This window comes from Rhopalosiphum padi, chromosome 4 (assembly GCF_020882245.1).
Source record: "Rhopalosiphum padi isolate XX-2018 chromosome 4, ASM2088224v1, whole genome shotgun sequence".
NCBI classification, from domain to species: Eukaryota; Metazoa; Arthropoda; class Insecta; order Hemiptera; family Aphididae; genus Rhopalosiphum; species Rhopalosiphum padi.
In genome coordinates, this window is record NC_083600.1 from 31312811 (window position 1) to 31336613 (window position 23803).

At 26.0% G+C, this 23803-nt stretch overlaps 4 protein-coding genes across 4 annotated transcripts; 3 read left to right on the top strand and 1 right to left on the bottom strand.

Moving 5' to 3' along the window:
* The first annotated feature begins 259 nt into the window (after window positions 1–259).
* On the top strand, window positions 260–3509 carry LOC132928906 (polyglutamylase complex subunit TTLL1-like). The gene is made up of 5 exons (XM_060993854.1): window positions 260–542; window positions 1631–1930; window positions 2040–2239; window positions 2734–3066; window positions 3427–3509. Exons 1-5 carry the CDS (start codon window positions 310–312, stop codon window positions 3507–3509), a joined length of 1149 nt encoding a protein of 382 aa, XP_060849837.1. The 5' UTR covers window positions 260–309.
* A 301-nt stretch (window positions 3510–3810) lies between these two features.
* Window positions 3811–13062, bottom strand: LOC132930091 (long-chain-fatty-acid--CoA ligase 5). Its single transcript, XM_060995761.1, has 12 exons — window positions 12917–13062; window positions 12705–12815; window positions 9096–9219; window positions 8752–9021; window positions 8437–8636; window positions 7743–7943; window positions 7447–7664; window positions 7222–7372; window positions 6882–7154; window positions 6189–6332; window positions 4348–4521; window positions 3811–4218 (listed from the first exon to the last, which is right to left on the bottom strand). Exons 2-12 carry the CDS (start codon window positions 12786–12788, stop codon window positions 4081–4083), a joined length of 1977 nt encoding a protein of 658 aa, XP_060851744.1. The 5' UTR covers window positions 12789–12815; window positions 12917–13062; the 3' UTR covers window positions 3811–4080.
* A 2897-nt stretch (window positions 13063–15959) lies between these two features.
* LOC132928907 (uncharacterized) lies at window positions 15960–19556 on the top strand. The gene is given in 5 exon segments (XM_060993855.1): window positions 15960–15983; window positions 16392–16547; window positions 18284–18421; window positions 18423–18452; window positions 19380–19556. Coding segments are annotated over 5 exon segments (525 nt in total).
* Window positions 19557–21050: 1494 nt separating this feature from the next.
* On the top strand, window positions 21051–23689 carry LOC132928911 (uncharacterized). Its single transcript, XM_060993858.1, has 4 exons — window positions 21051–21134; window positions 21234–21392; window positions 22593–22760; window positions 23468–23689. The coding sequence occupies exons 1-4, from the start codon at window positions 21051–21053 to the stop codon at window positions 23642–23644; spliced, it is 588 nt and encodes a 195-aa protein (XP_060849841.1). The 3' UTR covers window positions 23645–23689.
* The last annotated feature ends 114 nt before the right edge of the window (window positions 23690–23803 follow it).

Here is a 23803-nt window from a genome sequence, read left to right on the forward strand (position 1 = left end):
TATTATATTCGTTTAATTCATAATCATTAATCATAGATGCTATAATCTATACGGGAGTATAGAAAGTCATCCGTGCTATAAATTATAGACAAATATAATATCATTATAACTGTACATTTTTGGTTGGCTGTTGTCATAGTTCTTAGCTTTCAAGTCTATATTTTGTTTATTTAATATAGGTTTATTTGTGTTATTATCTTTTTTAATAATCGGTTGTTAAGGAGAGATCTCAAATTAACATGCTTAACTGATAGTTATTAAAATGCATACTCATTTGCTATATGTAATGTAAAAAAAGCATAATTAGATATGATTAAGATGAAGTATTGTGTTGATTTAGATCGTTCTGTGTTAATAAGTAATTTTGAAAAACGTAAATGGATACACGTAGGACCTGAAGACGAATGGAATTTCTATTGGACCAGTATACAAACTTGTCGTTGTCTGTTTAATGCGGACAAAGATTATAGGCTGAAAGATGATCAGATAATAAATCATTTTCCAAATCACTATGAACTTGGCCGAAAAGATTCACTTATAAGGTAAAATATTTTGTAAATAATTATATCTATATAAATATATATCATAATCTGATAATTATAAAATATACCATAACATTTATAGATTACATATTTACATATATAATATATATATAGTGTCAAAATATACCTACATAATTTATCGCTAAATAGTCCGGATTAATGTTGATTTTGGGTAGGTATTTAAGCATAGGTAACTAGTTGTTTGTATTTTAATATAATCAAAACTAAAACACAAAAGAATATAACTAATAAGATTAAAAAAATAAAAATATTATTCTGAGAATCAAAAGTAGATGTTACCTACTTCAGAGAGGTAATCTTTAGATTTTATGGTTAGTATCTTTAAACGTGGGTAAAAATTATTTTGAAAAAAAATTGGTAGATATATCAGATGTGTATAATGTATATCAAAATTAGTTGTACTTGTATCTAGTTTAAAATAGTACCTATTAGGTATATTATAAAGTTTTATGTTAATACTAATTGAAATTTGTATTTTATTTAACCATAAAATTTAAAAATACAAAAATATTACATTTTATTTGTAACGATGACTAAAATAACTCGTATTATTTTTCTTTTTTTAATAAATTAAATTTAAATACACCTGACAACAAGCTCTTTATAATTTGTGACAACAAACCTCAGCTTACTAATTTAAACAAATTACCAAACTTAAAGTATGAGTGATCACTTAAAATTATTATATCAATATTGGAAAATATATATTAAAGTATAAACGTAACGTTACGACGAGATGTATATTAAGTTAACAAATAAATGTAAAATATTAAAATTTAATATTTTACATTTATTGTAAAATTGTGAACACATTTAATGTGTTCACACACACACAAAAAAAAAAAAAAAAAAATACTTACAGAATTAAAGCTTAAATTTTTCGTTTGAAAATTTGTCATAGGACTTCATAATCAGTTCATAGCCGAAATAAAAATATTATTGTAACGAACATTAATATCATCTAGTTTCAGAATTGCGACAACTATAATAATTATACGTTTTAAGTTTTATAACACTTCTATAATAATTATGTATAAACCATACACATTTTCGTTTACATTTCACAGAAATATAAGACGCTATCGCCGAGAAATACTAAAAAGTGGTACCCCCATTGCAAAATGCCTCCGTGGTACATTTTTGTACTTGGATTTTATTCCTACGACTTATGTACTACCCGTTGACTATCATTTATTCTTAGAAGAATATCGCAGAAATCCAAGTACTTGGATTGTGAAACCGTGTGGGAAATCACAAGGTGCAGGGATATTTCTAATAGATAAACTGTCTCAGTTAAAGAAATGGTCCAAGAAAAAAAAATATCTAAACAATTTATCAATTAAAAAAGAAACTTATATAATATCTAGGTACTTACCTACCAATTTATTTTCTTTATTTGATATTATTTTGTATATTACTTACAATATGTATACGGTCAATATTTAACTATGTTTTTTACTATTTGGTTTGGATCAGATACATTGAAAATCCTTTGTTGATAAGTGGAAAAAAGTTTGATTTACGTCTTTATGTTTTGGTTACATCATTTCATCCGTTAAAAGCTTATTTATTTAAATTTGGCTTTTGTCGTTTCTGCAGTGTAAAATATAACTCAAATGTTACCGACATTAATTGCTTATTTGCTCATTTGACGAATGTATCAGTACAGAAAGAAGGTAATGAATATTATTTAATATATGTATTCAATAGTACTACGTAATAGAATTGTGGTAATTTTAAAATAAATTTAGATTGACAATATGAGATTTATGGTAGGTATATATTTTATACTTTTGATCTTTGAACTTATTACTAATTTATTGAATTCAAATTTCAAATTAATTCAATTTATAAAATGCAAGTGGAGTGTGGTCAATCGGCGATCGGATGCCATTCACATAAAGAAAATAAGATTTTTTTCAGTTAAAATATTTAGTGCTATAATAAATATTCTAAGTGGTACTTAGGAATTTTAATAGGATATTCTGAACAATATTCAGGAAAATATATAGTGTCAATTATTTTTATCTTTATTTTTAGAGGACTTAAAAGCCATTTGAAGTGGTTAAATCCTCCTACCTTTTCCACCAATGCATATTACATTAGTACAGTGTGTGTTAAAATATAATTGGCTATTGCAATTATATGTTTAAATAATATTATATTATAGGTGACGACTACAATAGTATCCATGGAGGTAAATGGTCCACCGAAAATCTAAAACTGTACTTGGCGAGTACACGAGGTGAAGAACGTACTCAAAAACTATTCGATGACATATCATGGATAATTGTGCACTCGTTGAAGGCTGTTTGTAGCGTAATGTCTCACGACACACATTGTTTCGAATGCTATGGCTATGATATCATTGTAGACCAGGATCTCAAACCTTGGTTGATTGAAGTGAACTCGTCACCGTCGCTCACGTGTACAACTTCCAGTGATCACTTACTGAAGTCCAAACTTATTGACAGTATTGTGTCCGTTGTTTTACCACCGTCAGGTCGGTTCCACAACTTAGATAAAAAAAAAATAGTTCCAATAATTATATTAAATATATAAATAATATGTACATAATCCGATTAAAACAATATTTTTTTAAATTTATATTTTAAATTACCTATTATATATTATATATATATATATATATATATATATATATATATATATTATAATAAAATATGTATTATGTACTAATTATGCCATGTACACCTACAACTATGTGTATTATAACCTATATTATAGACAATATTAAAATTGACGTTCAATCTCTTTTGTGGCTACTTACTACGTTATAATTTATAGGCTTATAGGCATTAATTATTAATCTTCTAATATTATATTGTAATAATAATTTTTATAGGAATCCCAAACTGTCGATGGGATAAAAATCCATCACCAGAAACGCTTGCAAATTTTGACGTTTTGATCAATGAACAGCAGTAAATGGTATACACTTTTCAAGTCTTTTATATATGTCTATATAGAAGTACCTACCTAAATATAAATATGTAATCATCATTATTATATAAATGAACTTACTTAGTTGTCTTATTTTATAAAATTTGTATTTATATGTATTTACTTTGAGTTTTGACTGAATGATAAAAATTATACTACCTATTATTCTATGTCATTATATAAATAGGTACCTAGTTATACTTGCATATAGTTTTAAAGCGGAACGGGCTTGGATATTGGTATATGAAATAGTAGGTACGCATAATATGTCTTTAGAACATAACAATGATCTTCAGCAAAATTTTATTACACGTCTTACAGAAATACTCGTATTATGTTTAACATATTATTATTAACATCGTGGGGCAAAAGTAATCGTATTATCATCAACACCTATATATACCTATTATATTATAATACTGATATAATAATTAAACACGCGTTAAACAGAAATAGAAAATATATCGCGTCTACTATAACAGGCAGTTACATATTATTGTACTTAACATTTTGAATAATTTATGTATAATGTATATTATATGTATCCATTCGGCATTCATTTCAATTTCATATACATGTCTTCGATCTGCGGCGCAAAGTAAGACCTGACCTGTGGACGTTTCATTTTGAACGTAGGTGTCAACAGTCCGTTCTGCACAGAAAAAGGGTCCGGATGCAGATAGACGTCTTTCACCTAAAACCAAATAACGCTTTTTCGATTATCTAACACACACATTTACGTGAACACATCAATAATCAAACGCAATAACAATAAACGTAATTATATTAATATAATAGGTAAGTAATAAAAAACTGTTAATACTTGTTCAAATGACTTAAGACCACCATCTTTTCCCCACGCTGTCATGTCATCCATAATGAGCTTTTTGACTTCAGGGTTCGCGCACAACACTGATAGCGTACCGGATATGCCATTTTCTTGTGCCCACGATTTAATGACGTCCACCATGGGGACCACTATGGCTATGATACACGACTAAAACGGTAAAAATATAAAATACAAAAATAACTTTAAGTATTCTATTACTAGGATTGAAAATTATTTTAAAGTAGTGCGAGACGAAACTTTTTTTATTAATACCTATAGCCTATAGGATATAGGATCACGTTGTATTATTAGTATTAATTACTATAAATATATATATAATATATACCTATTATTATATTTTAATATTATGAGAACATTATCAATTAACATCGTATAAAAATATTGGCTAGTTAAGATGACTAAAATATAAAAATAATTTAAAATAGATCTAAAAATATCCAGACGATTATTTTTGAATTACTGCCCAAATTTTTAAGGTTGATTTAAATTTTTGTTCTTAAACCTTTCATATTTAGATTTTTTAATTAATTTAATCAGTTAATTAATAAATGTCAGTTGGTTGGACACATACAGACTTAAAAGTAATATTTTGATTGTTGAAAGATACCTAACTTCATAAAAGACAATTATGTTATTATTTACACTTTAAAGTTTAAATAGTACTAAGACTAATAGTATGTATAAACATTAACATTTTACTGATTTGGAAAATAGCCAAATATATGATGAATTAAACTTAAATATATGTATCTTAACATATAATTTGTATTACATATAATATATACACATAAAACTTGTAGTATTCCAATATTATAAAAATAAATAAACTTTTAAAAATTGATTAAGATTCTTAAAAAGTATCATTTGTAGGTCTTGAACAGAGGAATAGATAGATTTAATTATTAAATATAAATATGCACGATAAAATATGCATGATTTAATATATATTGTAATATATTTTATAAATTTTGGGTTAAGAGCTAAGTCAAAATATACCCGCACATAAAAAATGTATACAATATATTACTATATTAAAGTATAATATGGTATAGTAATAGACTTATAAGAATGAAATTATTGTCGGAAAAAAACTTAAGAAAGGTTTGTAAAAAACTTATCAGTGTGTCGTGATATATACTTTTACAAATTATTTTCGTTGAATTCAGGTGAGTTTAAGAACTAAATATATGTGAAAGGTCCGTCGTTATTTTCTGATTAAATGACCGTTAAATCCGTCACAAGTAGCCGGCAGATAGATGATAAAATACAAGCATTTAAAATGTTTATAACATATAATTAAGTACAATTAAAATACAGTAATAGAAATAATTTTAATTTCATTTTTCCATTTATGTAAATCAGGGTTGGTATGTGTTTTAAACAAGAGATTTTGTTTAAAAAAATTTATACATAAACGTTTGAAAAAAATAACGTATAACTGTATATTTTTTTTATGAAATAATATACATTTTGTTAGTATAGATGACGTTACATACAACCATATGGTGTAGATACTATAAGAATGATGTTACTTTATAATGAACTTGTATATTACACTTAAAACAAATCATTGCTGTAGACTAAAAAATTGTTGTTTTTTTTTAAATTTTTTAAAATATTACAAAAACAACGTTTTACATCATTTTTTTTGTATTATTTGAAAAAAAATTGATTTTTCCAGCTATAATGTAAAAAGTATATAAGAATGTATCTTAAAAAGTTATAACTTATTTTAACTTTAAATAACTTCAAGTTCTAATTTGTTTTCAAAAAACATTTAAGTAGTAATTAATATCTATTATGTAAATTATTACCTTTAATGATTCTCCGTGAACAAATACTTGTTTTACATATTGACTTTTATGATAAATTGTTTCAATTTTTTCTGGAACAATATATTCGCCTTGAGAGAGTTTAAATATATGTCTCTTGCGATCGATTATTTTAAGTGTGCCATTCTAAAAAAAAAAAAAAAAATTATACTACTTATACTGTTCTATAGTTAATAATAGTTATTAATTCTTAGTATATCGATAGGACGTAGATGACTTGCATTTTTGGACATTTTTAGGTATAAAAGTATTTTTATTTTATATTTTAATGTAATTATTTATAATTTTTGTTCATTATTGTAGGTTATTTTTTTAAATTTTAGATTTGAAATAAAATGTTTATGTCACGTGTATACACATGCTTTTCTCTTATTACTTTTACGTATTATATCATGCAAATTGAAATGTAAAATTATTATTTTATAGTTTTTTTAATTTTATGCCAGACAAAAATGTCATAGCACTACAGCTCAATTTTTTTTTTTTAATAATTAATATAATTTAATAATTTTAAATAATATTTAGTGTTTGTTCATTAATTTTTTTTGTTTGGTATATTTTTAGGTCATCGACATCCTATTTCTAATTTTAGTTATTATTTATTTTATAGTATAGCATGAACGTTAATCGTGTAGGATAAATAACCTACGAATATAATGTATTTGTGACACTCACAGAAAGCCACATTCCAATGTCTCCGGTATGATGCCATCCGTGATCGTCGAACGAAACGGCATCGGGATCTTTAAAGTACCCTTGAAAGATGTTGGACCCTTTTACGCAAATTTCCCCTTGGTTAGACGTCGCGTAATATTCCATTTCCGGTACGTCGGCTAGCTTAACCAAATTACAAGCTATTGGCGGTCCTACGTGCTCCGTGTTCATATCACCTTGGATCGACAACGTTATGGGCGCCGTACACTCTGTTTGGCCGTATCCCTCTACCACCTGACGAACACAATGATGTGAATTCAACGCGTGTCATATGAATATATTTTATTTTAGTTAAACTCACTATACACCCGAGTGCACATCTCATGAAAGTCAAAACGTTACCGGCCAATGGGGCCGAGCCTGTAATCATCAGCCTCAGCCGACCGCCCATGTTTCTCTGCAAAGCGCCAAACACCAATCGATCCCAGATACTGTTTTTCCGGATAATGCCTCTAAAAATAAAACAATCGCCGAGTAAAGCGACTAAGTTGTTTGAACGATAATACAGTTAGGAGACAAACCAAACTTTTTAATTTCGTTTTCTTTCGACCGGAGCGCCATGTTGAACATGACGCGTTTAAAAAATTGCGGAACAATGTTCGCCATTTCCGTCTCGTAGATTCTGTTAAGCAGACGAGGGACACTGGGCATGATTGTCGGCTTCAGCACCTTCATATCTTCAAACAGAAACTTAATATTTCCACTGTAAAAACCGACTGAACCTCCGACCAAATACATTCCGTTCTGTGGGCACAGGGACATTATCGACGTTAAACAGGACGTGCGAGTTAGTCGAATATTAATTGTACTAATTGTACTTACTTCACAACACCTTTCCAACATGTGTGCTAGAGGCAAGTACGAGATCATCACGTCACCCACGCTCGGCCTGTACTGAGAAAGTTGTACTAGAATGGCACTGACAGCTGCCACGACGTTACCGTGGGTCAGCATCACTCCTTTTGGTAATCCCGTGGTGCCCGAAGTGTAGCATATTGTACACAAATCAGTAGGTTTTGGAGGCTGTTTATAGACAAATAAATTATGTGTACGAATTATTTATGTTCTAATCCAAGTTACAGATCCAATAAATTAATTAAAATGAAATCATTTTATTATTATTGCTGAGAAGATATTATTTTAAATGTAGTTATTTAGTTTTTTTAAGATATATATTATTATAAGTGTTTTTTTTTATAAATATAATATTATTAATTTGACAAAAAATAAAAATAAATATCTTTTCAATACTCTTAATTAATTCTTATAATTAGCCAATTAGGATTGGTTTCAGTAATTCAGATAATACAGATAATTACACATAAATACAGATAATATACAGATAATTTCAGTAATACAGACCAAAACAAACCATGTATACTGTATATACATTTTTTTTTATCTATAGGTCAATTATTTGAATACCTACATATTAATACTAACATAAATACAAATAATTGGTCATAAGTCATAACATATCGTATTTAAAGTTTAATTGTGTATTTAAATGATTTACCTGTTCTGGAAACGTTTTAGATGCACCAGCTTTCTCCACTTCGTCGAAAGTCAATAATTCAACACCACGGTTCTTGGCTTTCTGGCTAGTTGATGGTCGGGTACCGCGGATGACGATTATCCGCCGAAGACATTTGGGCGATCTATCCAATAACTGGTTGCATTTCTCGTCCGTATCGACCACCACCACTGATATTTCCGCTAAGTTATCACATCAGACGATTAACCATAAGCAACCACTTTGATCCATCTTAACGGTATTGACTCGCTGTGTTAACATAATTCCACACGAAATACATAATAATACTAACAATACCTTGGTTTATAATGAATGAACAAGCTTCTGGGCCCAATGTATCGTAAAGTGGTACAACCACCATAGAAAAGCAATAAGCCGCTTGTTCTGTTAAAATCCATTCGGGACAGTTTTGACTGAATATTCCGATGAAAATCTGAGTAGCTTTTGGAAAACCAAGACCTAATAGACCTGAACCAAAATTTCGAGCACGAAGTAATGTCTCGTTGTAATGAATCCATTGAAATGGTTTACTAATATTTTCACGCCAGCCTAGGCACTTTCCGTTGTCTAAAAATACACGAAAAATCAGTAAATTATAATTTATAATTCATTGCGTATGTATGGCAAAAAATATGAATCACTTGAAACTTTTGCGCCTTTTCGAAACGTCTCGTACAGAGTCCTAGCATCTGGTGCTATATTGCTTAAAAATTTTCCTTCTATTCCTTCTTTATAAAATTTCGAAACGTGCACAATTTCTGGTCCCTAAAAATAAATAAATATATTGATAAGGTTACACAAGTATTTGAAAGTTGGTATTTAATAAATATTCATGTCATTAATAAACGCATCATTATTTTGTAACAAAAACTTAAAAAAAAAAAAAGAAAACATAAAAATAGGTGGCCTATGACCTTGTGAATAGTCTAAGAGTGTCCATTTTTAATTCGATTGCTCTATTAAGATTTGTTTATGATTTCTTGGCAAACTTTAATTGATAACAACTAAAAAAATCAGTTTATTTTCGACATACCCGAAATACATATATTATTATTTAAATTAATAAGATATATTTATTTTTTTTTTTAATTACTTACAACTCTTTGCAGTTATAAAATAATTTTTATTCTATTCTCGTCTAATATTAAATTTGTTAAATTGTTATACAATTTAGTTGATAGTTCTAGAAAAAAATTGTTTCTCTGAAATTTTTTGAAATAATATTATAAATATATCTACAGGTTTATTATAATTTATGATAAAAGTTCCAGTCTTATTGTATTAGAAATATTTTTAAATGCACAGATAAAATTATAGGAAAAAAAATTGGTAAAACTTTATGCACACAAAATTATAACTCAATATAATATTAATAATTATTAAATAAAATAATTTATTTTATCAAATATTGAAGTATGCCTTTTTTAGTAAATATAACCAAGTATACATAATCAAACTTTTATATAATTTCACGTACGAAATATATTATATTACCTAAAATATTCTACGGCCCCCACAAAAAAAACATACAAATGCAAGATAATATTAAATCCTATATTTATATTAGAACAATTAAAAGTTTTGACCGAGGATTATAAAATGTAATATTTATGTGATTTTAATATCTTAGTGTTTTTTTTAAAAATGGTTAATTCATTTTAATCGTTACCAAAAATAACTAAATATACACATGCAGTAAAATAATCAACTTTTAGTTTGACATAAAGTTAACACGATCAAAATGTTTTATTCAATAACTTAGTTTTAAAATTAATATAACTAATAGGTATGTTTACATTAAAAAAAAATAATGAGTTATTATTAAAAACATATGAAATTAAAATAAGACAATTAAAAATACGTTATAACATACATATACATGTTAAGTGTAAAAATGTCATAATGTATACAATTTTTAAATTGTTAAAAATTTAGTTTAAAAAAAGAATTAAATACATTTATTTTTACGACATTAGTTATTACTTATATTAGTGATTACTTTTTTTACTGCTTGTAATAAAAAATAACACTATTATGTTTTAAATATTCTCTATTGACAAATAAATAGTAAATTTGTAGACACCATAACATAATAATAATTGTATTATGAATATAATGGGCATAATAATTTATTTTATTTGTTATTGTAATACAATTATGAAAATATAATATGCTTGATCACATTGAAAAGTATTTAATATTTACCATAAATTTAAGCGTTAAAAATTAAGGTTAAGTCCAATCAAATCATTTTCATATCAATACAAAACATACCAAAACAGTTTTGCTATAAATAATAAAAAAAAACCAAATTTATCGACCATAGTATTTGGTACTCCGTGTAATGTTGAATGTGTCAATCATCAGTAGGTATGTGTTAAAGTAAAACAATGTTCCACAGATTTATACAATTTTGACTTCCAACACTAAATTAAATTTTTTATTGTAATTGTACCCAATATTTGATAGATAAATATAACAATATTTTTAGACATTTAGGAACATGAGAAAACAATTCTTAACCTTTTTGTTGTTTTATATTAATAGTAGGTACTTAACTATTACCATTATCATTTTTTTTTTTATTTGATAGTCTGAATTTTTTTTTGATAAGTGGTTGTATTCTCACGATCGTTTCAAGTATGTATAACTGGGTTGAATTTTTAAAATTTTCTTGTGGATGTTATATAATTTATGTTTATGTATAACTAATATTCATATGGCATATACATATATATATATATAATATTAATTATTATTTGTACAATGTACATAAGTGGCAAGTGCGGTTTCCCTGTAGCATCTTGACGCGGCCGACGTCTAGAGTTAACACCGGTCCGAGGTATGGTTATAGTGTTTATAAACGTCGTGCTGTACTACTGTCTGGCGTTGTGGAGAAAATGTATCTTAGAATTTAATTAATATGTATTAGACACATAATGATTGCTAATACACTTGATCTAAATAGTGAAAAAATATGTGTCAAGTTTTATAATATAAGATTATTTTATATCATTGTTAATAATTATTATAAAGTAGAATCAAGCCAAATAATCATTAATCATTTGAACCCTTATAAAAATTTACGTTTTGTAAAATAAAAACTATTAAAAATACTTAGTACTTATACAATAACATAATTAATATTTTATACCTATAAGTAGAGGTTTGATGTAGAACCAAAATTGTTTTATCCATCAAAATTAAATAAATACAATTAATTTTGAAAAGAACCGATAGATTTTGTTCAATAAATTCTAAGTTGATAGTATATAACGAAGTATTATACCTACGTTATATTTTTATTTTAAGTTTTGTGAGATACCTAGTTATCAATAATATAATTTAATGTAAAAATTAGATGGTACCTACTTATACTTGCATTAAATAACTTATTAAAAGTAATTCGATTTAAGATGATTATCTTATATTTTGTCAATACTAATCAAAACATTTAACTTATCCCAATATTATTATTATTATATTATTATTTATTGCTCTCGTTAACACTTGTTATATCATTAAAATATTTATAATAACATTGTATTTTGATTGATTATATTTCAACCAAGCGATTAAACTATTTCTTACAAATCATGTACTGTAAGCTAAACCACATATTGAATATTTGTAATGGACGACGAATAAAGTGTTCAAACAGTCATGCACAGGGTAGGTACGTGTACGTTGAATTAACAAATTATTGTTTGGCATAGGTATGCAAGTAAACATAATTTAACGAGCGCGTGGTGGCTCGTAGCTCCTCGTTTTCCCGAAATAGCTATCCCGATCTCAATATTGTCGACTATTAGTGGTCATTAAGTCCACATAATGTCTAAAAGTATTTTTAAACTTACGACCTGAATTTAAAAATTAACCGTAATCGAAAACATTGTAAAAAAACAAAATAATATTCCACAGTTTTCGTAAACAATAATTATTGTAGCAACGAAATGCATACACATTCTTACCTATGCAGCGATAGTCGGTTACTGGTTGGTACATACCATTTAAAATATAATAACTAACATTAGGTATAATATTATTTAATTTGATCATTTTATAAGGTTACCGGCATGTTTTTTTTTATCGAGATGACTCATCATTTTAAATCTTCTCGAGTATAATAGCACATAATATCGTAATTCGTTTATTGTATGATGCATAGGTTCTTATTACAGCAGACTAAGAAACAATACCACTGCTCTACTACTATATAGTTCTATGGTTGTGCTATTTTTATTACGGACCTTAAGTAGATCCGATTGATGATCGAGATTGATGGGCACTTCCAGCGGGCTCTCGTTCATCCAGTTCGGACAGTAACACGACATCGTTAGAGTTTTACAGACACCAGCGCACTATCATCGTATCCGAAATCAAAACATATTATTGTAAACCAAAATAATAATGATAATAATAAAAATAATAAAAACCGAACAAAAACAAAATGACACCTTACACGACTGACGGTGGCGACACAACGAAGAGTGCGCAGTGCGACGGCGAGTGCGGCCGTTATTGAACTGCCAAAAAAAAGCGACCGCGGCCGAGAAACGAAAGATGACAACGTGACTTCAAGAACGTTATAAATTATTTTTAAACCCAGCCCTCGGGCAAATGTAGGTGTGTGCCGTACTCGCGCCCATTACGATACACACGCACGACGAGCAATGTTCGATGCCAAAATACAAGATAATATAGGTAGGTACGACACTTGTCTTAATAATCTCACACGTCGAATGCTTATCGACGCACGACTGCCACGGCCGCACGCGTAGTTACGTGCCGTAGACATAGGGCATTTTTCATTGAAACGTCGTCACCTTATACATGATATATATTAATAATAAAATAAATAAATAAAATATTTATAAATATAATACTACGTGTACGTGCTATACTAATATACTATATTTGATATTATTATAATATTATTACGATCACTGCGCGTATGTGCGATGGTTCGACGGTATAAAATATTTTAATAGATACTCGTCGACCGTCGAAACTCGGAAGTTGTTATTATACTTTTTTTTTCCTATAATAATTTGAATAAAATTACACGTTTACACTGTTATGTATACGTAGAACGGTACTTTCAGCACTCACTGATAAAAATAATTTCTATACAAAGTAGATTAAAATAAAAATTTTAAAAATAAATTTACATTGAATTTGTTTATTGGTTAGTATAAAAATATTATGTGTGTTTGAAACTAAATTATATAACATAATCTAGACTGATGGTTCTTGCCATTTTAATCAGCTTATTTAAATGGCAATCGCAGTTTCAATAATTAAGTTTCCATCCAAAAACATTTTTACGCAATGTATATCCAATACTCGTACGATTCATATTGTGTAAAAATGTCTCTTATCAAAAAATCTGATATCGAAATATTTTTATTTATAATCTTTAAGTGCTATTTTTTTAAATTTGAACGTATATGGGTACTGTATAAATCAGGTCAAAGATAAACTTAAACAGTATAGTAGGTAACATTACAATAAATTATTAATTTATATTTTATGCCATGAATTCTATATATTTAAAGATTTCAAATCTTGTCATCACAATTTAATTAATAAAATATTTTATTTTTTTTTATTACAGAACAAATATAATATGTATACCTACCTAATATTTAAAATATATATTGTGTACACCATGTTTACATCATACTTAGTACTTACGTACTTTATGTAAATTATATTTTAACGTTTTCTTCCCACACATAAATTTTCGATTTGACAGAGATTTATAGTCACAATGAAATAAATCGAGTACCTGTTAAAATTATCTAGGCGAAGTAAAATAATGTGAATATTATACTTATTAAACAGATTAATAATAAAAGTTAACATAAATATAGACATAGGTGATTACTTAAATATTTTAGTTAAAACTCCAAAAATTATTATTCTCCTACACAAAAACTATAAATTTTATTAGTACGACCCATCTGGTACAAACAGGAATGAGCATAACTAAGATAATAAACGTCATTATAATCGTAAAGGTTTTTATTTTTGATGAAAAAGTCGATGTTAATATCTGGTTTGCTTCATTATAAATTAAACTAAACATTTTATTAGCTGATGAATTATAAATCTCTAACTGGGTTTTAGACGTTTTAGTATATTTTACTATTCATGATGTAACTTAAATAATATGTAGTTTAAGAGCGGTCATAGATTTTATAGTGTATTTTATTGTATGATCTGAGCGAAGCGAGAAATGTATTTTTACTCTTAAAACCCTCAAAATAAGTAGTGGGTGATTTTTTCCAATTGTTCGCCAAGCTGTTATATAGACTAAAAATAGAAAATCGTGTGACCTATCAAAAGAGGAGGTCTATTGATGTAGAGCAATAATGTCGTGGGGATATTTATTATACCTAGTCACGTGTTAAAGTAAAAATTTATCGAGATAGCTAAAAACTGAAGACGTTAGACATTGTCAACTATCAATATTATCATATGAAAATATTACTAGATAAATACCATAAATTGCATTTTATATTTTTATAATATGTATGTAAAAGTAATTAAAATTATTGTTTATAAAAATGTTTAACTTGTATGATTTTTTATATTATAATAGAGTAAATAATTTTGTGTTTGTGTACTCCACAATTATTAATAATTTTAATTTGAGCCTTATTAGATAATAGCTAGGTACCTACTTGAAATTTAATATCTCGTTACGAATATAGTAATCAGTTTTTTGGGGAGTTCAGAAATCAGAATATATGCATATCGTAATAATTTATTCAATATATACTGAAATTGTGTGTTATAAATTTTATTAATCATTAATAAAATATTTAAGAAACTTAAACAATTTCAAAAACACATTTAAATTATTTACTTTTTACTAAACTTTTTTTTCATTTATATTTGTAAAATTAAATAAATAATTATATAACAATACATTTAAAGACAATTTGGAAAATATTCAATTAAATGTAAACATTTTTAAATCGTTCTTGGTGAGTATTCTCTTGCAACATACGTTTCATTGGATCTTATTGATCGAAATATTTGTCTTGATTCAAAATTTTAATATTTAATATTTATGAATTAAGATTTTATGTATATAATAAATAACTCTGTTATATTTTATTAATTTTTATTTTTATTATTTTTTTATTTAAAAATTTTAGTTTTTTTCTCTTTTTAAAGTGTTTAATAATATTGTAATTATATTTAATATGACAAATTTTCTATAACTCGGCAGGATATTAACGAAAAATACAATTATTGACACGAAAATTCATAAAATAAAGTTTTATTAAGTTATGATATTTTTATTGTATGTTGCCACTTTAAAATCAAAAGTTTATAGTGGTTTTTTATAATATAAGGGTCAAAAAATTTAAATTATATGTACTTCTTTTAGAATAGCATCTACAATTTTAACAAAAATTATTTTGTGCTGGATACGCCACTGAATAATAATATCTATGATGAAATAATTATATCAAAATAAATAACGGAAGATGATTAGAATCAGTATCAGATTGGTTTGTAAATTATATAATATTTAAAGTTGTTTTGTACTTTTGTGTTATCTACTTATTACCCACGTCGTATCGTATTTTTAACAGTGCAAAAAAATGATATCACGGTTATGATACTACAATATCCTATTGTAGTATTTTATGTTACTAACAAAAGCAAATATACGTAGTAATGTAAATGAATACTAAACTTGTCTAGACTAGGTCCACGATTCATAATTTAAGTGTATAGTCTGTAGCAACAGTTACACATAAAAATTAATATATTTATTTCATTCTCAATAACTTATATACAAATTGATTGTTTGTTTTATGAAAGCTGGTCGGAGAATAACAAAAATATTTTATGTCATTGAAAATGTATTCGATAAGTTTCAACTGTTAAATAATTATTAATTTGTATTGTAATAGGAAGAATATCGAATGATATTAACAGCAATTTATCAATGTGAAGAAACAAAAGATCTACCGATCAAGTTTAATGTACATTTGAGTAAAAAGTCATCTAATATAACCGAAATCAGAGGGAATTTAACGTATACAATGCCATTTGATGATTCTACAGTAGTAAGTGTATTTACAATTATACGCAATTTTCAGTATTTTTCAAAAGCGTCGGGAAATATCCTGTAAAAGTAACGGAAAAACGGGAATTTTTACACATAGCCACTTTTCAGTTTTCGAAAAAATCGATTTTTTGATTTTGCTGTAACTCAAAAACGAATCATTGTAAATACTTGAAATGTTCACAAAATTTTTATATTAACGTTATTTATTAACTATTACATTTTCAAAATATTTAGAATCTTTTTAAACTATTTATATACCATTGAAATTTTTGATTTTTCTAAAAATTTTTTCTTGAAATGCCGATAAAAAAAAATTTGGCTTTCCAAAACATCTTTAAAATTTAATACAAGGCTATACGTTGTTCTTATTGTAGTAAATTAAAAATCAAAAATCGTTAGTAACAATTTTTGTTTATAAGCATTAAAAGTTCAAATGTTTACAAAATATGTCGAAATCGCGAAAATCTGCAAGGAATTTAGAAGTTGAAAATTCATAAAATTGTTGCAATTTATATCTAAGGTTAAAAAACCCAACACTAAGTTCTCCATAACTTTTTCTTCAGATAACTGTAGAAAAAAACTCCAGTGTTAATATAGAAAACATTTTATGAGCGTATGAAATTTTTTTTTTTACGAAATCGAGTTAAATAATGATATATTACAATTTAAATATAAGTAATAATATAATATATCCTACTAATTATTATCCTAGATTGACAGATCATCTTCGTTCAGAATCGTTTTTCGTATATAATGATACTTGTCATTGCATTAAAATTTAACACATCTATTATAGTGACCTATTCTCCATCACTACTATACAGCAGAGCGATACCCACTTGCCCACCTTTTTTTATGTTTAATTGTGAAATCTTAAAAATTTAAATCAGAGTTGGTCAATAGTGTTATGAATTTATATTAGTGATATAATTAAAAAAATATTAATTGTAGGGTTCTATAAAATTAAACAATAACATATATATACCTAAAGGCTATATTATGACATTTTTGAAATATTTTAGAATAGTAACTTAAAAATGGAACATTAAAGTATGTATAAAACTAATTTTTTCTTAAAAGTTATGTTGTAGAAATAACAATTATTAAGTGATACCTAATGAAATATAATTTAATATTAAAAAAAATGTATAATGTAACCATTCCAACATTTTTTTTAAAGTTTTATGTTTTTTAACTATAAATTGTATGGTTATGTATAAAAATAGAACCATACTATTTAAAAATCCTATTAAATTGTCCATATTATTTTTAATAAAAGGTAGGAAAGTTGATCCGCTATTCCGTACATTAAATGGCAAGTGAGTCTTTATTATGGATGTTTTAAATTAAATTCAATAATATTCCACTTAATTCAAAAACAATTATGAACGGAGTTGGTATTTACGCCTTATAGGTTATTAATTGTTATGTACTCTATTATAAAAATACTAAGAACCAATTGCAAATATAATCTTGTAATTTTGATTAAGTATAATAATTGAATTACCTGGGTATATTTGATAATATTTATTTTTTATTAATTTTATGAGGTACATAACACTTTTGACCATCAATGTTTTTCTAAAAAAATATCTAGATAATTCACAACTCAAAAATGATTTAATATGTATTTACGATTTAGTATTATTGTTGAAATATTTTCAGCTAAACATTAAACAATTTTAAACTTTTATTTACTAATATTGAATATGGTTTAAATTTGTGTATACCTAGTGGGATGTAAACATTGCTTCTTGGAGTTTAACTGGCGGTTGGAAACCAAATTCTATTGTTTATGTCACTAATAATGGCTGTTCTAAATTGAGAAATATTCTTGGAAATGCATGGGATTACGTAAGTAAAGGTTTTCAATATACCAACAGCGAACTGCCCTCAGCCAACGGTAATAATTAATATCAACTTATATTTTTGTAAAATTGTATGTGAAGTTTTAGTTTATGTAATCAGTGGCGTAGACATAATTTCTGAATGTGGGGAGGGGGATCAAAAAAAGAAAACGACATATATATATAGTTATATGGGAGGGGAAATTGGAATAACCCCCACCCTCTTAAAACTTTTTACTTTAGGAGTAAAATATAGGAACAAATATGGAACAATTCAACAATGAATATAATTTGAATTGATTCGATGTTCACAATAAACACAATATGGAAGATTATCCACTCCAATACTCCATAAAGTCAAAACTTTTGTATTATGATATGCTACATCATTAAATATATAAATAAAATAATAAAAATTAATTTAACAAATCTAATTTTCTCTTTTTTTTTGTTAGTTCGTCTAAAATTTCTTCTGTTGTAATTAAATATTTTTATAAACTACCATAAGTGTTAGGCCATTTAGCCGTTCCTGTAACAAATACATTTTCACACATTTTCAACAATCCCATGAGTGTTCCTTTTTTTAATTATTTGTATAATTCAGATAAACGAATAGTAGGTATGTACAATGTATACGCGGTGAGCTAAACCTGTAGCGGCCGTAGTGATACTGATCTCATTTTTCATAATTTAATAGCAACGATAATATCCGATAACATTTTAAACACAGACACACAGTGGAAGCATAGCCCTTTTAGTCGAGCCTACATACATATTATACACATAGTATTCCCTTTATAAATAATAATGTATTCACAAATTTTTACCAAAAATCAAGCTATTTTATTCTTACATTTTTATTAAAAGAACGAAAGAGATTCATTACGTGTTTTCATTAGGTACAGTAAAAAATTAAAATATATTATTTAATATTTTGTATGTGTTGTTGACGTATTAATAATAATATTATTGGATATTTACAGGGTATTTTTAAATCATCAGGACTCGACACAACATTTATTAAAGACAACAATTTTCCTAAAATGTATTTTTATGGAAAATATAAATATGTGGGTAAGCTAAAAAACAAAAATAATAAGCTACTTGGTTGTTTAGTTATTGAGTTTAATCTTGTACGGCCATGGGAATCGATTTTATGAATGAATCTTGCGTATTAGGTATTACCTAGTTAAAAAAAAAATATATCTGTGGTATAAGGAAATATTGTAATTGTATAAATTTAACATGAAATCAGTCTAAATATTGGAAAATGTAATAAAAATACAATTTTCTATTTTATTAGTATTTGTTTACCACAGCTGTTTTCCAAGAAAGTAAAAAAAAATAATAATCACCGTTGTCTACATTTTTAAAATGAAGTCGTCTTTATTGGAATTGTTATTAAATAAAACCTATGCTAATAATTAGTATAGTTTATCAGTTAAGAATATTGAGTAAATCTAAATTAAATAATATTGTAATAATAAATTTGTTTTTTGTCAAAAATGAATAGTAAGTTATAAGTGTTATAAGTTTATAACAATACACCTATATAATAAAACATTCTTAGAAATTCAGGCTGATAAACTGTTAGTTGTTATTGCATACAATTAATTTTCATCATAAATAAAGATTTATAATAATATAATTCAACTTTACAGTGACATACATGATACATACAATCATGTGTTATACTCGACAAACATAACAGTTGCAGGTAAATTTAGCCAGTTTAGGTTATATTTTAACACTATGCTAGAGTAGCAGTGTTATGCTTGTGTAATTCGTCTAGCAATATTTAGGAGCTGTATATTATAGAAAAGCAACAATCGTTTTACAGTGTAATTGACTTTCGATCTCGCTTAATATTTTTGTTTAGTTCGTATAAATATAATGGAATTATGCTAAATTAAAATCTATTGTTCTATTCCGACGTCCTTAAATAATCCTGGTGCATATTCTTAATAACCTGTTAATTGAGCTTCAGTATCTCATCATCCTTTAACTCCATCGACTTTTGGATACAGTTCTCTATGTATTCTTGTATATCCCTTCAGTGAACACTGCAGAAAACTGTCCTTCCCTATTGTGTTTCATGGTTGTATCTGTCCATGATAATATAGTTATCCCATTAAATGGATGATTATATATTTAAACTATTGAGAATTTGATATAACTACGAGATCACTTTGTGCACATAGTAAAACATACAATAAATTAATATTTATATTACATAAGTACAGTAAATGCAAATGAAAAAAATAGTTTAATAATATCAATGATAAAATCATTAAATAAAAATATAAAACGGATGATGATTAGAATCAATATCACATTGATTTTTAAATTATTTTATATTTAAAGTTGTTTTGTGTTAATTACCTATTATTCATGTTGTATTGTGTTTTTATAATGTGAAAAACATATTTTACGGTCATGGTAATAAAAAATCTATCGTAATATATTACGTTACTAATACAAGGCAAATTGTAATGTAAATATATACTAGACTAAATCCATGATCCACATTTTAAATATATTATTTGTAGCAACAGTTACACAATATAATAATTAATAATATATTTATTTCATTATCAATAACTTAAATTTAAATTGATTATTAGTTTTATGAAAGCTGGTCAAAGAATATCAAAATGATTTTTTTTAAATTGTACCTGTTAATTGGCTTCTTAACCGTATCTAATGCAAAAACAAAATTTATGCCCAACTTGCCTTTGGTAAATTAATAAATTCCTAGATTATTAAAAAAAAAACATATTTTATGTTATACATTTATTTAATAAGTTTCAACTGTTACATAATTTGTATTGTAATAGGGAGAATATCGAATGATATTAACAGCAATTTATCAATGTGCAGAAGAAACAAAAGATCTACCGATCAAGTTTAATGTATATTTGAGTAAAAAGTCATCTAATTTAACCGAAATCAGAGGGAATTTGACATCTGAAATACCATTTGACGATTCTATAGTAGTAAGTCTATTTAAAATCATATGCGATTTCAGTTTACAATGAATTGAATAACATTGATTTTTATATATTAATGATAATATAAGATACCTCCTTTATTGTATTCATAACATTTTTTTTAAGTGTAATTGTTGAATTTTAAAAATTTAAATTCGGGTTGGTCAATATAGAGTTATAAATATATTTTTAGTATTAGTGCATAATTTTATTGTGATATAATTAAAAAAATATTAATTTTAGGGTTCTGTAAAATTAAACAATAACATATATCCATATTATTATGACATTTTTGAAATATTTTTGAATTTTAATTTAAAAATGGAATATTAGAGTATGTATAAAACTAATTTTTTCTTAAAAGTTATGTTGTAGAAATGTATAATTTAATACTACTAAAAATGTATAGTGTAATTTCACCAAAATTTTTTTTAAAGTTTTATCTTTTTTAACTATAAATTGTATTGTTATTTTAAAAAAGGAGAACCATACTATTTAAAAATCCTTTTAAATTGTCCCTATTATTTAAAAAAAAAGTTATTATAAAGGCAGGGAAGTTGATCAGCTATTCCGTACATTTAATGTCAATTGGGTTTTTATTATAAATGTTTTAAATTAAAACTTAATGGTTTACGTATTAATCGTCTTATAGACCAGTTGTTTTCAATCTTTTTGGTTCCACGGCTCCTTTTAAATTTTGAATCACATACCTATACGGCTCTCATATATGAATAATGGAAATAATAAAAAAAGATTTTTGCAATTTTATTTTTGGTTTATAACATGAACGCAGCTTCTTTGATAATAAGAATAACCAACGACGCCTCTGTTAGTCGCAATGCACAGGTTGAAAACCACTATTAAAGACTATATTTTAGCGTCCATTGAAAGCCCTAATCGTTAACTACTCTATAATAAAAATACTAAGAACCAATATTTAATATAATCTTGTAATATTGATTAGGGCTTAATAATTGAATTACCGCCGGGTATATTTTATAATATTTTTATTTTATTACATAACATTTTTGACCATCAATGTTTTTTTTAAAAAATATCTAGATAATCCACAACTCAAAAATTTTTTATTATGTATTTACGATTTAGTATTATTGTTTAACTATTTTTAACTAAACCTTAAAACAATTTTAAACTAAAACTTAACTAATATAATATTAAATATGGTTTAAATTTGTGTGTACTTAGTTTGATGCAAACTTTGCTTCTTGGAGTTTAACTGGTGGTTGGAAACCAAATTCCATCGTTTATGTAACTAATAATGCCTGTTCTAAAGTGAAAAGTATTCTTGGAAATGCATGGATTGCGTTTATAAAGGTTTTCAATGCATCAACAGCAAACTGCCCGATACCAAAGGTAATATTTAATGTTAACTTATATTTTGTATAATTGTTTGTAAAATTCTGGTTTAAGTTATATGTGATCATTTCGAATGGTATAAAATTATAAAATGAAATCATTTGAAATCATATGCTTACTGAAATAATTAGATATTTACATTTATCTATTTCTGATAAAATGAAAAGAAATATTAACTAGGATACAAAGAATAAAGGAACAGTTACAAAATAATGTATGATCACAATTATTTGAAAAAATGTTGATGCCATAATAAAAGACGGTTGTGAAGAGAACAATAGTTACATAAACAAACATCTGTTTGACGATTATAGGACGGGCACGAAGAATGTTACTTCATATTTTTTCCATTGCAAGAAATAATAATGAGTGGAAGATAGGTAAATTTTTGGTATCGCTGATTTAGACGTTCGTCTATAATGCGTCTAAATTTGTATTATGATTTCTGACGTACTAAATTCGTACTTATAATTACAATTTAAAAATAGCTCTATTTATAAAGATAAGTTTTTGTGATACTACTATACATTTTGAACAAGGAAATATTGACGATATGCAGATAAATGTTTCTAAATACATTTCGATAAGAAATTTTAATGATCTATTTGTAGAAATATAGCCATTTAATAAAAATTAACACAAATAGCAAAATAAGACTAAATAAATAAATATTATGTATTCATACCTTTTTTTGATATTTACAGGGTATATATAAATCATCGGGATATGGCACAACACTTTTAAATGACAACAATTTTCCTAAAGTGTATTTTTATGGAAAATATAAATATGTGGGTAAGCTAAAAAACAAAAATAATAAGCTACTTGGTTGTATAGCTGCTGAGTTAAGTATTGTACGGCCATGGGAAACGATTTTATGAATGAATATTGTGTATTAGGTATTACCTATAGTAGTTAAAATAAAATGTCTGTGTTATAAGGAAATATTGTAATTGTATACATTTAAAATTAAACCAGAGTAAAATTGGAAAATGTAATATAAATGCAATTTTTCTATTTTATTGTCATTTTTAAAATAA

What these genes read in the sequence shown, in the direction of transcription:
- LOC132928906 (XM_060993854.1), top strand. Translation starts at nt 310, where the DNA reads ATGATTAAGATGAAGTATTGTGTTGATTTAGATCGTTCTGTGTTAATA. An exon ending in TGTATCAGTACAGAAAGAAG is followed by an intron (nt 2,240 to 2,733) that starts GTAATGAATATT and finishes ATTATATTATAG; the next exon opens with GTGACGACTACAATAGTATC. An exon ending in CGTTGTTTTACCACCGTCAG is followed by an intron (nt 3,067 to 3,426) that starts GTCGGTTCCACA and finishes TAATTTTTATAG; the next exon opens with GAATCCCAAACTGTCGATGG.
- LOC132930091 (XM_060995761.1), bottom strand. Translation starts at nt 12,788, where the DNA reads ATGTCGTGTTACTGTCCGAACTGGATGAACGAGAGCCCGCTGGAAGTG. An exon ending in TTCATTCATTATAAACCAAG is followed by an intron (nt 8,637 to 8,751) that starts GTATTGTTAGTA and finishes GTGATAACTTAG; the next exon opens with CGGAAATATCAGTGGTGGTG. An exon ending in CTAAAACGTTTCCAGAACAG is followed by an intron (nt 7,944 to 8,436) that starts GTAAATCATTTA and finishes GTCTATAAACAG; the next exon opens with CCTCCAAAACCTACTGATTT.
- LOC132928911 (XM_060993858.1), top strand. Translation starts at nt 21,051, where the DNA reads ATGATTTTTTTTAAATTGTACCTGTTAATTGGCTTCTTAACCGTATCT. An exon ending in TTATGCCCAACTTGCCTTTG is followed by an intron (nt 21,135 to 21,233) that starts GTAAATTAATAA and finishes GTATTGTAATAG; the next exon opens with GGAGAATATCGAATGATATT. An exon ending in CAAACTGCCCGATACCAAAG is followed by an intron (nt 22,761 to 23,467) that starts GTAATATTTAAT and finishes TGATATTTACAG; the next exon opens with GGTATATATAAATCATCGGG.